Below are 14,025 nucleotides of genomic sequence, written 5' to 3'. Positions count from 1 at the left end.
ACAACCACTAAGCACTGTGAGAGAATGAGTCCACAAATCCAGGACAATCACTAAGCAGCGTGGGCCACGGGTGAGCAGGGAACCACGAAGCCAGGAAGATCACGGAAAGCGCCGGCCACTGTAGAACACGACATCCAACCTGTAGAACGGGGTAACGGAAGCGTACCAAACAAGGATATTATACGAGTTCAGATGAGACAACGGACTCGTAAGTGATGAAGTACACGAAGCCAAGATCTACTGGGGTGAACGACGCTCACAAAACACGCGACACCACGAAGCACTTAAAACTGAAAACCACAGCTACAAACCATGCCACTCCGCCGCGTAGCGGCGGCGAACGGCTAGTCTTACCTCTCTAGTGGAGTGTGGTCTGCGTCCGTCATTCCGTTCGCGGCTAGGGTTAATTCATGTAACGCAAATGCGGGCGTTCTACTGGCTGCCGAGCGCAGCGAAGGCGGCCTCGATTCGCTAAAAAGCTGCCGAGCGCAGCGAAGGCGGCCCCATTGGCTAAAATCGGTATTGTGTTTTGTACACACATTATGTGGACTACACATCGTACTTAAACGCACCGCCTAAATTTTATTTTCCGCTGCGGTCTGCAAGGCCACGCAAAGGGCGCTACCTGTGTGCGCGTTAGTTAGCATAATTAAAAGGCGCCGATGAGCACACACGTACTATATCGTCGTAGGAGCTGTTACAAACAATTGTAGGCTTTGGTGACTTATATTTCGGCCTCAATCGAAACTTTAGTACTTATTGGATTTATAATGATATTTTAGCCGTCGTAGTACTTTCTAATATTAAAACTTACAATACTGTTTTGCGTAGTACTATTCTAAAGAAATTTCATATATTTGCTTGCAGTCATTTGTAGTAGTAGTACACATAATAATTAGATCAGCGCTAGATAATGAATTACAATTTTGCTACTATTATTATTAATGTGAAAAAGCTAAAAAATATGACTATTGTGGCTTACACCCCTGCACCCCACACTGCCTCCGGGAAAAAGTGTCATCTTCCTTTGTATTTGCGCGCGTAGTGTGCGACCTTCAGATATTCTGCAAACTTTCCAACAATATATGTAGCATACATCAAACAAAATGGGAACAGCTATTGTGTTTAAGTTAGCGCGGAGGCACGTGACTAAGCAAGAACACGAAGCCCGAAGGAACATCGACCCACCCTGTGTAGACGATGGGATAGAAGAGCAACACGAAGCACGAAAGATAGAAGACTTAGCCGATGCATACCACGAAGTGTTTTACGTAGCGTGAAAGATGGAAGTGCACGTAGCCATGAAAAGGACAGAAGGACAAGAATATGACGGGAGCTAAACGTACGGGTCACAGAAGGGAACTTACTACGTAGACACCCCAGCATGCCGAAATGCACGGGCTACGAAAGAGCACGCACGCTCGAAGCCACGGTAGAACACGTAACGGTAAGAGTGCGCGGACGGAAATTCTCCCATAGCACCACTGTTGAACACGGAGCACATTCGACCGACCAAATATGAAGCCGCGGAAGACCATTAACGGGAGGTTGTCGAGTATTGAAACACGATACCAGGGTAGAACCGGAGCTCAGTGGGGAGCGCAATACTACTGTAGATAGCGAAAGCTTGGACGACAGACCAACCGCGACACCAAGAGATAGCACGATAGCATGGACGATGGGACAGCCACTAATACATGGGAGAACAAACAGCCACGGGAAATCACTGAGCACGATAGCACTGTAGAACTTGAGATCGCCGGGCCACTGAGGACGATACTTCATTAAAACACGTTTACCCGAACGGCCGACAAATCGCGGGGAAACGCTTCTGGAGACCACGATTGCACAACGCGGAGCACGGAGCCATGGTAGAACGCGATAACTTTGGCAAAACATATATATTATGCGATCACGATAGCATAGACAGCATAACCACATTGCGATTGCACGATGGCGCGATAACGCGGTAGGTGGAGCCACCACAGGGGTGCGCGGCACACAGGTGACAGAAAATTTCGGAAGATCACTCATTGGCGAGTGTACCAGAAATGGAACGCGACCATGAATGATTATTGACACGAAGCCTGTGGAATCCACGTAAACCCTTGAGAACACGGAATATCTAGCAGCCACGAAAGAGGGTCGTACTACGGAAGCGCATGAGACCAAAAAGGCTAGCACACAACCACTAAGCACTGTGAGAGAATGAGTCCACAAATCCAGGACAATCACTAAGCAGCGTGGGCCACGGGTGAGCAGGGAACCACGAAGCCAGGAAGATCACGGAAAGCGCCGGCCACTGTAGAACACGACATCCAACCTGTAGAACGGGGTAACGGAAGCGTACCAAACAAGGATATTATACGGGTTCAGATGAGACAACGGGCTGGTAAGTGATTAAGTACACGAAGCCAAGATCTACTGGGGTGAGCGACTCTCACAAAACACGCGACACCACGAAGCACTTAAAACTGAAAACCACAGCTCCAACAAACCATGCCACTCCGCCGCGTAGCGACGGCGAACGGCTAGTCTAAAGTATCAATGCTAGCACGGTGTCCGTCCGTCCGTCACACGAAACGCTCAGATTTTTTAGCCTTCCCATGGGCTGCCGAGCGGATCGAAGGTGGCTTCGATTCGTTAAACAGAATTATGTAGCTTACATCAGTGAATTCATGTGGTTCACAGAGCACATATGGAGATTTGCACAAGACTATCCATTATCCGAAGGCGGCATCATTTTAATATTACGAAGTATTAATTTTTTTTTATAAATAATGCATGTTGCGTTAAATATTAAGTGCTAAACAGACAGAGCTTCTTATTCTCAAATGAAGTAGCCCCTGAAGACGCTTCCTAAGCTGCAAGGTGCTTAGCGTGCGTGTTTTCGAGGTTATACTAAAATATATACTCTGCACTTAATAGTTTCTGCAAGTTACAATGACTATAACAACTACAGCTCTTTTGTTGTAGAAATATTAATAAATTATCTGAGAGTGAGGTAACTGACTGAGCTGCCAAATCGTAGTACATGTACAACAGAAGCTGGCCGTAAGAACAAAACGCCGCAAATAAACATTGTCACTTGATATATAAAGATAAATAGATAGTTTTGGATTGAATAAAATGAACTCATATGTGTTACTGCTGTAAACCATTGTTTTCTAAGAGTTGTTAACCCCCCCCAACGCGAGAGCTTCTGGCTGCGCCCATTTCCCGAAACCCCATACACGAGACTATTTATCTCAAAGATGGGAACACATAGTTAAGCTAGTTATCATGTCTTGGCCACAGCCAGGGCACACCCCAAACCCCACGCCTTGATTACTTTCGTATCGTGTATAGCAATGTACCCATCCGGTAAATGTGTCTGCACGATACAGGATATTTACAATAACGTGTCCGTGTAGTGCACAGACAGCGCAGTAGTAGGTGCAAGACGGGTCACATATTTGCTGAAATTTAGAGTTTGTAGACAGCTGATATACATGTATATTTAAAACAAGTCAAAAACAAGAGCCAGAAGATAGTCAGACGATTCTAGCTGCCGTGATCACCAGCGCGCGCACGCTTTCGCTGGCGAAGGCTGCTTGGAGCTTCATTTCCATTGTCGCTGACGTCACCTTCGTCGCTGCAATCACTGCCGTCTCCCGTATTGCTTTGCGCTGGCTTACGCGCACGAATATGGCGCTTCGCGCGCGCCTGAGGGATGCGTGTACCATTTTTCCAGTGTCTGTGCCAGATTTCGAAGCACGAGAGTGCCTGCCCGTTGCTTGTGTGCTTGACTTTGTTGCACAGGAAGACTCGCGCCGCTTGTTGGTGCTTGGACGACGATTTCAGCTTACACCCACCACAGAAAAACGTACTTTCACCTCCACGCGATTCACTGGCTGACTTCAGTACTGAACAGACCTTACAGGCGCGTTGGCGGCGTTTTCTGGTATCCGTTGTGTTACCTTTACGCCACGCATCCGTTTGCACCGGAACGTGACTGTTGGCAGTTTCTCTGGACTTGGTGGGGGTGGGCTGCATGCCGCGATGACGTAGCATTTGCTTCCAATCGTCCGTTTGTAGTTGGCACAGCTCCAGGTGAAGCATTTTAAGGAAGTACACGTGCGACACCTTTGACTTTCCATCGTAAGTCCAGCGACAATTGAAAAGAATGTACGCGTTGATTATGACCAGGTCAATAAGACCAAGGAAGAGTGACTTGTAATACTTCTTGTATCGACGCGAAAGCTGCAGTGAGTATCTAAATACAGATTACGTATAGGACACGATAAGCATTCCATGTTAAACCGTACATATTCAATAACAACACTTACCTCTGTAGACGTAGCTGGTCGTGTACGTCCACACCTCCCATGTATGTTTGATAGTCTTTCACCAGTCTGGGTGCCATCATTTCCGCCAGCTCTCTGGTGCCTTGATCGCGACGAACAATACGATCCTTAGCTGCGCTTCCTCCCGCTGCAAGAAAGAAGACACCTTGGTTGTCATACCAACGAACCGCTTTGATCGTGGGCACCTTCAGACACTCAGCCACTTGATATGTCCTTTTCACAATATGTGGTGGCCTCTTGTTTGAAGCACGTTTCCCGTTCTTCTTCTTTGGTGGAAGAATAGCTTCGCACAAACCTTGTTTGTTGGTCATAATAGTACCAATACTGTAGAACTTCATGGTCAGCAACTGCATTGCAAGGACGACGGACGTATAGAATCGGTCGGAGATAATCAACCGAAACTTTGGAGGTCCAGTAGGTCCAAATACATGGCGAAGATTTCGCACGACTGCTGCTGGTCCGCAATTTGTGTCAGGTGGTGTACTTGTGTCTTGCAGCTGCTGTTTGCCGCAATACACCTCGAAACTGTACCATACATGTTGCACAGCGTCAGTTAAAATGTACTAGACACGTTAAGAGAACTTAGAAGCCAAAAAAAAAAAGCGAGCCCGAAGGCTCGCTTTTACTCACCGTATGCAATATGCTGTTTTCGAGCAGTTCAGCATGAAGCGTTTAGTTCCCCATTCGTGAGGTTTATCCTTCATGAACACTCGCATGCGATTGAAGGTGGAGCGCGACGGAAGCATAGCTTCATCGAATACCATCACTGCCGGTAAAATCCAATTGCGCAGGAACGTTTCTTGGAGAGTGTCGGATACAGGACGCAATTTCCACGCTCTATCACACGCGGCACGCGGATCACTATTGCTGCTGAAGTGTAGGTTTCGAGATATGTGAGCGAAGCGGTCTCTGGTCATGAACTGGCCAAAACAGCCCCGAGGAATGGCCCCTTCATCAGTGGTCTTCCAATGGTTCTCAAACTTTTCCTTGTTCGGACAAATTGTCCGCGCGATAAGCAAACCAACAAAAATGCAAACCTCTCTTCCCGAAACATCAACCACCTTCTCGAGCCACGTCTTGATTTGTTCTGGAGTCTGGACTTGAAAGTCTGGACGCTTCAACTTCCGAGCTTTCTGTTTGGCATACTAGGCCTCCACACGAGCGGCTATGTGCTCGTTGTAGTAGTCAACAGTCTTACCGGCAATATTTTCCCACATCTGTGGCGGTGCAAAGCAAAAGAAAGCCCCAGAAGCAGTTTCAGCAGCCAACAACGCTTCCGCAGTAGGTCCACTCTCTCCATTGTAAATGTTTGGATAATCTTCACTGATCCAATCATCTGGTCTCATATCGTACGGCGCCTCCATGTAGGGATACGGTAACTCAGTTCTCGGTGCAGTCCAACCATTGAACTTCATGTCTGTCAGTATGTTCTTGTGTATGCGCCCACCTGAAATGAAGTCAGCTCCACCAACGGCTTCGAGAAGTGACTCATCAAAATGCATATCTACTGGAGGCTCAGTATCTTCAACTTCAGCAGGGTCAGGCTCCTCTGGTCCCAAGTCATCGTCGTCGTCGTACACAGACCCATGTTCAGTGTTGTCATCCGAATCAAGGCCAGCAAAATCCTCAGGTCTTTCACCAGGCTGCACAAGGTTTGGGTCGTCTACTAACAAGAATACACGATCTGAATAAGTAACGTAAAATACAAAAGTGTATGGACATTATAACAATACCTATCACAAGAGGCTGTACTGCATCAGGTTCATTCGTCACTACCTCCGATGGAGGTTCTATCTCATCGCCACCTTCATTCACGAGACTCACGACCTCTTCGTCACTCTCAACAACGTCTTCTTCGCTGCTATCGTCATCTCCAAACAGGTCATACTCTAAGGTTCGCTGAGCAAGTGGTATCTCTGAGGCACAAACCAAAACACGCATTAGTGTATACCTCAGTTTCACATCAACAAAATAGTAGCCCACCGTCTTCACCCGATGCGGGCGAGATGTGGGTTGATGTTGCAATCAGAGCATCACCACCAACACTGCACTCTTGCGAGCTGGTAGGGGCCGTTAAACCTGTACAAGACACAATAAGATTAGACTTCTAAAGCGTTTATTATACACGAGAGCATCATACCTTCATTACTTGTACAAATCGCTTTATCTGGTAACTCAGTTGGGCTACCTGGCGGTCCTGAGTCGTTGTACTCAGTTGCATCTCGTACAGGGGTGCTGGATGTAGCGACGGCTGTATGATACACGATACAATCAGTTGATATTGCATCTAATACAGGATAGCAATTCATACCTGTTTCAATCTCCCCTCGACTCTGGGCTGGAGGATCACACGCAGTACTGACTTGTGGATTTGGTACAGGCCTTTTAGAGCTCTGCTGTCGAAGCTCCGCTATGCAAGCACAAGTCGTTAGACTAAAAAATCCCCACTAAGCATAATCATACGTACCGCGATCCAGCTGATCCAAAAAGGCCATCAACTCTTTTTCACCCACGAAGAAATCTTTCCCGCGGACGCCCTTCGTAGTTTGACCAGGCATAATGTACGTGAAGTCCACCGATAGGCCCTGGGGTCTCTTTGACGACCATCCTTCTCTTCTCAGCTCTCGCCAGCACGCTTGAAAGGCCATTGTTTGCCAACGGGGGGAGATTCTAGAATGAGTGGCAAACAAGTGGCGCGCAAATGCACCTCCAATTTTTGATATAATTGTGTGGCGCACACTTCTACCTGTGGCTTCTTATTTTTAGAAAATCAAGATCTTGCAGATCTCAGTTGATCTGAGTGTAAGATACATGTGATAAAAACAAAAAAACCTACCCCCCTTTGACTTAAAATTTGTAAACGCACATACAAAAAGACGTCAGAAATCCTTATCGTGTCTAATACAGGATAAGCATTTTCGGGAAACGTGTCTAATACAGGCTCTCGCGTTGGGGGGGTTAAGACAGCAAAATCCGATACTACTTAACTGGCGGACGTGTCGTCGACAGAGGCGTAGGATACAATTTTAAAAGGAGGGGCAAGACAACAACAAAACACGAGAGGTGTGAATTATAGTTGGTTAAGTAGACCCCATAAAGAAACATTAGTAAACTTGGAGCCTAAATGACGTCCAATAATCCTGGAATCATCGGTAAGTTATCAAATAGAAAACACTACCGTCAACAGCAGCAGCAGCAAGGCGTCTTGCGACATAATATCCAAATGCTTCAATCATAACTGGCCAGATTCGAGTTCTAATTCTGAATCAGCACAAAATGAACGCTACATATATTAAAAATAGTACAATTTCAATATTGTTTAGCTTTCATTGAGTTTGACATGGGAAGTGAACAATCTTTAGTTACTTACCAGCTGAAATAGGCAGTACAAGCAGGAAACAAATAGTGCAAGCTGGACAGGCCATTACTATCGTTTGCGCTGATGTGAGCTAAGTTTCATAGCGGCTCAGAAATGGCCCGTGATATCGAGCACGACGCAAAGCTAAATATATTGTTTGGCGTTTGTAGACATGCTATTTGAAGTGCAGGTAATTCTGACAGTGATAGCCAACAATAATAAAGATACTGTGTCAAGATCACTACTACTTGTAGAATAATCTTTTTTTACATTGTAAGTATGATGCTAGGGGCTTAGGTTTTTGTAGTAGTAATTGCACGGCTTACTGGGAACTCAGCATTTTGTAGCGAATGATCTAAACTAAACCCAGATTTATGAGATTAAAGAAGTCGATTTAGGCACATAGGGACTCATAGTTTTTGGAATAATTATCTACCCAAAGCGAAGCGGAGGCGGGAAGGCAAACAACTTGAATAAAACTTTAACTATCGCCGCGTAGCGGCGGCGCTCGGCTAGTGGTCTACACTATTAATGACGCACGTAAGAACCACGATCGTTCCTTCAGCTAAGCCCTCGTAATCAAAATGCAAAAGGTAAAGCAATCAAAAGTTATGATTGCTTTACCTTTCGATCGAATTGACTCATCTCAAAGCGACGCCATCAGCAAGTGATTACGCTGAAAAATGACAAAAATAGGATGTTTAAGTAATGCACATTGTGCATTAGTTGTGCATTGCACAACTTTCCTTCCATAAGTGCCCGTTGTGTCAAAGTATCTTCAGCTCACTTTCACTTTGGCCTCGTCAGCCACAACCCCCTCCGTCTTCCTCAACCGAACCATGGCTTCTAACTCTACTCCCACCAAGATGACCCACCGGTTCCTGGGCAACTCTGGTCTCCTGGTCTCCAAGCTGTCGCTGGGCTCTTGGATGGACTACAACGACAAGTACACTGTCGACGGGTGGTATGAAATGGTCAAGATCGCTTACCAGCACGGTGTCAACTTCTACGATACAGCTGAGATCTACGGCAACGGCCAGGCCGAGGAACTGCTCGGTGGTGCCATCAAGAAGGGCATCTCCGAAGCGCTCTGGAGTCGCGAGGACCTCGTGATCTCCACCAAGATCTTCAATGGCTCCAAGGGGTTCACGGATGCCGGCCCCAACGACCAGGGCAACAGCCGCAAACACATCGTTGAGGGGATCAAGGCTTCACTTAAACGTCTCGATCTTGAGTACGTGGACGTCATTTTCTCGCACCGCCCCGAGCCTTACACGCCCATTGAGGAGACGGTGCGAGCCATGAACTTTGTCATCAACCAGGGCTGGGCCTTCTACTGGGGCACTAGCGAGTGGCTGGCCTCGGACATCCGCGAGGCCTGTGAGATCGCAGACCGTCTGGGCATGATCCGCCCCATTGTAGAACAAGCTCAGTACAACATCTTTGTGCGCAGCAAGGTGGAGTACGAGTATCTGGACTTGTACAAGAAGTACAAGCTGGGGCTCACGACGTGGTCGCCGCTGGCGTTTGGCACCCTGACGGGTAAGTACAGTGACGGCAAGCCGGAGGGATCGCGTTACACGTCTCCGATGTTTAAGGAGGGGAGTCCCTTTGCTGCGGGATTCGCGGAGCGCGTGGAGATGGCGGACAAACTGAAGCCGATTGCCAAGGAGCTCGGCTGCTCTCTCGCTCAGATGTCCATGGCGTGGGCTGTGGCCAATGAACACGCGTCGACGGTTCTCGTTGGCGCTAGTCGACCATCGCAGCTGGAGGAAAACTTGAAGGCGCTGGACTTTGTCGACAAGATCACGCCCGAGATCAAGGCCAAGATTGACGAAGTTGTCAAGTTCGTGCCGACGGTGTCCGAGATGGATCACCTCTCGTTGCTGCGTGGGCGTCACCTGTAAGCGAAGTCGGTTACTAAGGCCTTAAATCAGTGTCTTAAATTTGTGTTTTTAACTCATTTCCGTATTTACCAATTACCAATGGGCTCATTCTTACACTTTACTGTGCACTACAAAACCGGAATAAGAAAAAAAATATCAGATGCAGCTTGAACTGCTTCCTGTCCTCCGTCTACAGTCGTTGTATTCATCCAGGAGCCAAGTAACACCTTAGACTCCAGCAGACCGACTGGAGTCACGGAGGATCTTCAAGCTACGAGTGCCTTTTTCGTAATTAACAACAGCTGTCTCGATGAAGCGAAGCTGTGTGACACGGCTTTTTAAGGCTTAAATCGTAATTCTCATCGTTAGAGAGGATTGTGATATTACAGTAATACCCGACTCATAATTTCGAGGTCCTTAAATGTATCGACTGTTCAGCAATCATTCTGTAAAAGGAAAAAAAATAACGTGATCATCCAACATGGGGGGAGCCATCACAAAGGGAATCGAAGAGGGTGTCTGGAGTCGCGAAGACCTGGTCGGGACTGCCAAACTGTTCGCTGGGACCATCGCGTGGGACCAATGCAGTCCAAACGCGCAAGGGTTGTGTCGCAAACACATCGTGGAAGGCTTGAAGGCTTCGCTGGGGAGAATGCAGCTGGACTACGTCGATGTTGTTTTCTGTCACCGTGCTGATGCCCTCACCCCGATCGAGGAGACCGTCCGAGCCATGAACTTCGTGATCGAACAAGGTTGGGCTTTTTACTGGGGCACCAGCGAGTGGCTCGCCTCTGACATCCAAGAGGCGTGCGAGATTGCGGACCGATTGGGACTCATCCGCCCCATTGTGGAGCAACCAGAGTACAACATCATGGAGCGCAACAAGGTCGAGTTCGAATATCTGGACCTGTACAAGAAATACAAACTGGGGCTCACAGTGTGGTCCCCGCTTTGCTCTGGGGCGCTGACGGGCAAATACAGCGCCGCATCGAAGGGTTCTCGCCTAACGACGGATCTCAAAGCTGGTCCTCCCGTTCGAATGGAGATGTTTACGAAAAAGATCGAGATGGCTGGAAACTTGAAACCCATTGCCCAAGAACTGGGCTGCTCGCTCGCACAACTAGCGCTTGCGTGGTGCGTCTCGAACGAGAACGTGTCCACTGTACTTCTTGGTGCCAGTCGCCCTTCGCAACTTGAGGAAAACCTGAAGGCCTTGGACTTCGTGGACAAGATCACACCTGAGGTGAAAGCCACGATTAATGAGGTTGTCAGCTTCGTGCCTCGTGTGCCTCAGCAAGATCCTCTTGCCGATCTTCGTGCTCGCCATTTGTAAGCTGGGCGATTGGAGTATGGTTGCTACGATTCCAGTGGTGACTTAGGGTTCGTCACGGGGAGATTGATCTCCATGTGTCGATCGCTTCATAGAGTAGGAGCCATTTAAATGTAAATACACTTAAGTGTCAACTTTAGAGAAGTAATCAGGGAAAATGCGTAAACACGTAAGTGCCGGGCAAAAGGCCGCGACAGGACTGCGGTATCTGGGGAGGCTGCTCTCCAGGCGTCAAAACGCAAAGTGGGGAGCAGCCTCCGCCAGAACACCGCTGTTCCGCAAAAGGTAGATTAGTATACAAATAGCAAATATTAAACTCTAGATAAATGCACTCTCGTCGAGTACACCATCTTGGCAGCGCACAGCCAACGATGTCCTTGTGCAAACAGTCCTTGGTATAGTCCTTCGCCATTGCACGCATGTGTACTCAGTGTAGCCGGTTGTAGTGCAGCCGCAAGCTGCACTGCCAGGCGCATAAGTGTCCTTGGATGTAGACGGTGGCTCGTAGACGGGGGCACCGGACAGTGATAGACTGCAATGCAACGGCGCTCGACACGCTGGTAAGTTCACAGCTCACACTCCCACTTGATCTCGGCGACGGACTTGGAAGTCGACGCGATCACACACGCGCATCCACGTTGCCGCCATAGTCCTAGCAGTAGCGTAGTCAAAGGCCATAAGCAATAGCAGTCCTGTGACGGGGTCACACAGCACCTTGAGCTAGAGGAAGTTAGCCTTCGAGAGTATACAAACTCTCCGTGAACGGCAGTTCACAGGTCCCCTCTCTATTCAAAAGAGAGCGAAGTGACCTAATTAAGGTAGAATGTAAACTGAGTATATTTATAGGTAGATAAAGCTTGGGTTTAATACAAACTATAAGTCACCTTTAGAAATGCAATGTCATCAACCAATGGTGGGCTTTGGACGACCTTGGTACTTTAGCCCAAACTACCCCGAAGTATGATGTGTCATACTTCTGAAGTGTGATACGTCACACTTCATGTAACCAGGGTACACTTAGGACTACGTATCCCGTTACATCTCCCCCACTTAGGACCGGTTTACCGACCAATCAGAATGAAGAGGTGTTCGTCACAAACCTTCATTCTCAAAGTCCAAAACCATCGACTTGGCCGCGCGAGCGCGGCGGAGGCTCACTTCACAGTTAGAGCCTCGAGCAGCAGCCTGTGCGCTCTTCTTCCAGGTCTTCCACTTCGACCGTTAACCATGCCTCGTGGCACTGCTAAGATCGGTGCGAAGACACGCTCCAAGGCTGCTACCGGAAAGGCACAAGCCAAGAGCAGTAAGCCTCTCGGCAAAGGCTCGGCACTTAAGGAGGCTACTCAGGTGGCCTCCGAGGCGATCGGTTGATCGGGCGACAAGGTTGTGGGCAAGCGAACCAGCAAGCGCCGCAGCCCGTCGCCCTCAGCCTCTCCAGACAATCGTCCGAACCCTCGAGTTGTAGAACGTGAGTTCGACTCTGGCAGTGAGGACGAAGCCGAGTCCATAAACACGCACGATGCTCCTGCGGGCTCTGCGGGAGGGCACAGCCCAGTGCCCAGCGAGCACAAGGATGACAGCGTCCAGTCGCTCGCTAGTGATCAAGGTGATCACAGTCCCAGGACGTCTGTGCGCTCTGAGTGTCCGGCCGTCAAGGCTAAGGGCACTCCCAAAGCTACTAGCGATGAGGAAGAGAAACCTCGCAAACGTCTCTCGCTTGCCGAGGGTCTTGCGCGCGCTAAGGCCTCTAAAGCCAAAGGCGCCAAGCCCTTTAAGAAGCGTACAACTTCTAAGTCTCCATTCCGCGAGGAGAAGGAGACTCGGCACTCTCATCGGGGCCTCTTCGACGCCTCGGATGAAGCGGAGGAGAAGGAGGAATAAGAGGAGAAGGAGGGTGCTAACTCTGAGCCCCGGGAGGTCACGAATGACCTCGACCAGCAGCAGGAGGATTTTCAAGCTGCCCAGCGTGTGCGTGGGGGTTCGGTGGTGGCACCCGTCAGCCAGGGAGCTGCCATCAGCTCAAGAGGGTATTGGCCTCCCGAGGAGAGCTCTGGGGCTGACCTCTTCCTAGAGCTTCTCGTCGCTCCTCGTGGTCTTGTGGGCGGAACCACTTCTAGGGGCATTTACAAACGTGACCTTGTTCAGAAGGAACAGTTGTTCGTTTACAACTTAGAGGATGCTCGGTGTGTGCTTCTCGCGCCACACCGCATTCCCCTTATAGACTTCACGACTTGTCGTAAGAAGCCCGATACCCGGGGTGGTCTCTATCCTCTGTGGGGATACCCCTGGGTTCTGCCCGAGAACTGTCCCACCTGGAGTTCCTGTGAGGACATGTTCTGGGCATGAGTGGAGTCTCTTAAGTACTCACCCACGAAGTTACGGGAACTCCATGAAGATCAGCTGCTGTCCCGCATCCTGGACCTGCGAGATCTTCGTGTTCGGTTTGCCCACTTAGTCTGCAAGCGCACGCTGCCAAGGTACATCCTGAAGCGTGCGGCTTCCAGCGCTCACGATGAGCGCGGGTACGGAGTGTATTCAACGTCCGTACCCCGTTCGGGCAAGAAGCTTCGGACTACTTATGAAGCTGCCGCCGCTTTTGTTCCCAGATTGCGACAGCCTTCGGGCTGTCAATCAGAAGCCGCTCAATCGGCTCCCACGAGTTCTCGGAGGGGGCATAACCCCTCCCCTTCACAAGGAGCTGTCGCTTACCGCGACGCCGTTGCTCCTGGAGGATCCGCTCCACGTGGAAGTGGACGTCTCCATTCCGGTCAAGCAGGGGCGGAGGTGCCCTCGTACGAGTACGAGTACTCGGCGCCTCCCGAACGCCACTCTCGTCCGAGTGCTCCGGCTGCGGGTCCGACACAGGGCCCCGAGGTTGACCTCCTCCGTCAACGTGTCCTCGTGCTTGAGATTGCACTTGGCCTTGGGTCTGGCGGTGATGCTGCCGCCCAGGCCGTGAATCAGGGCGAGCTCGCTTGCCTTGCGGGCCGCCTGGACCTGTTGGAGCGAGAGGTCGCGAGCCTGCATCTGCGGGTGGATCGCCGGGCCTCTTCGTCCGATCTGGACGAGGCCTTTCGCCTGATCCGACGGATCGAGGCTCTGTTG

General features: G+C 49.6%; 1 protein-coding gene across 1 annotated transcript; it reads left to right on the top strand.

Moving 5' to 3' along the window:
* Window positions 1–8,505: 8,505 nt before the first annotated feature.
* Window positions 8,506–9,611, top strand: PITG_11638 (voltage-gated potassium channel subunit beta, putative; the record flags this gene model as incomplete). The annotated part of the gene is made up of 1 exon (XM_002901135.1): window positions 8,506–9,611. The coding sequence occupies one exon, from the start codon at window positions 8,544–8,546 to the stop codon at window positions 9,609–9,611; it is 1,068 nt and encodes a 355-aa protein (XP_002901181.1).
* Window positions 9,612–14,025: the final 4,414 nt, after the last annotated feature.

This window comes from Phytophthora infestans, genomic scaffold, assembly GCF_000142945.1.
Source record: "Phytophthora infestans T30-4 supercont1.22 genomic scaffold, whole genome shotgun sequence".
In the NCBI taxonomy this organism is placed as follows: Eukaryota; Oomycota; class Peronosporomycetes; order Peronosporales; family Peronosporaceae; genus Phytophthora; species Phytophthora infestans.
Note: the sequence above shows the minus strand (reverse complement) of the source record. Positions and strands in the feature narration are given on the sequence as shown.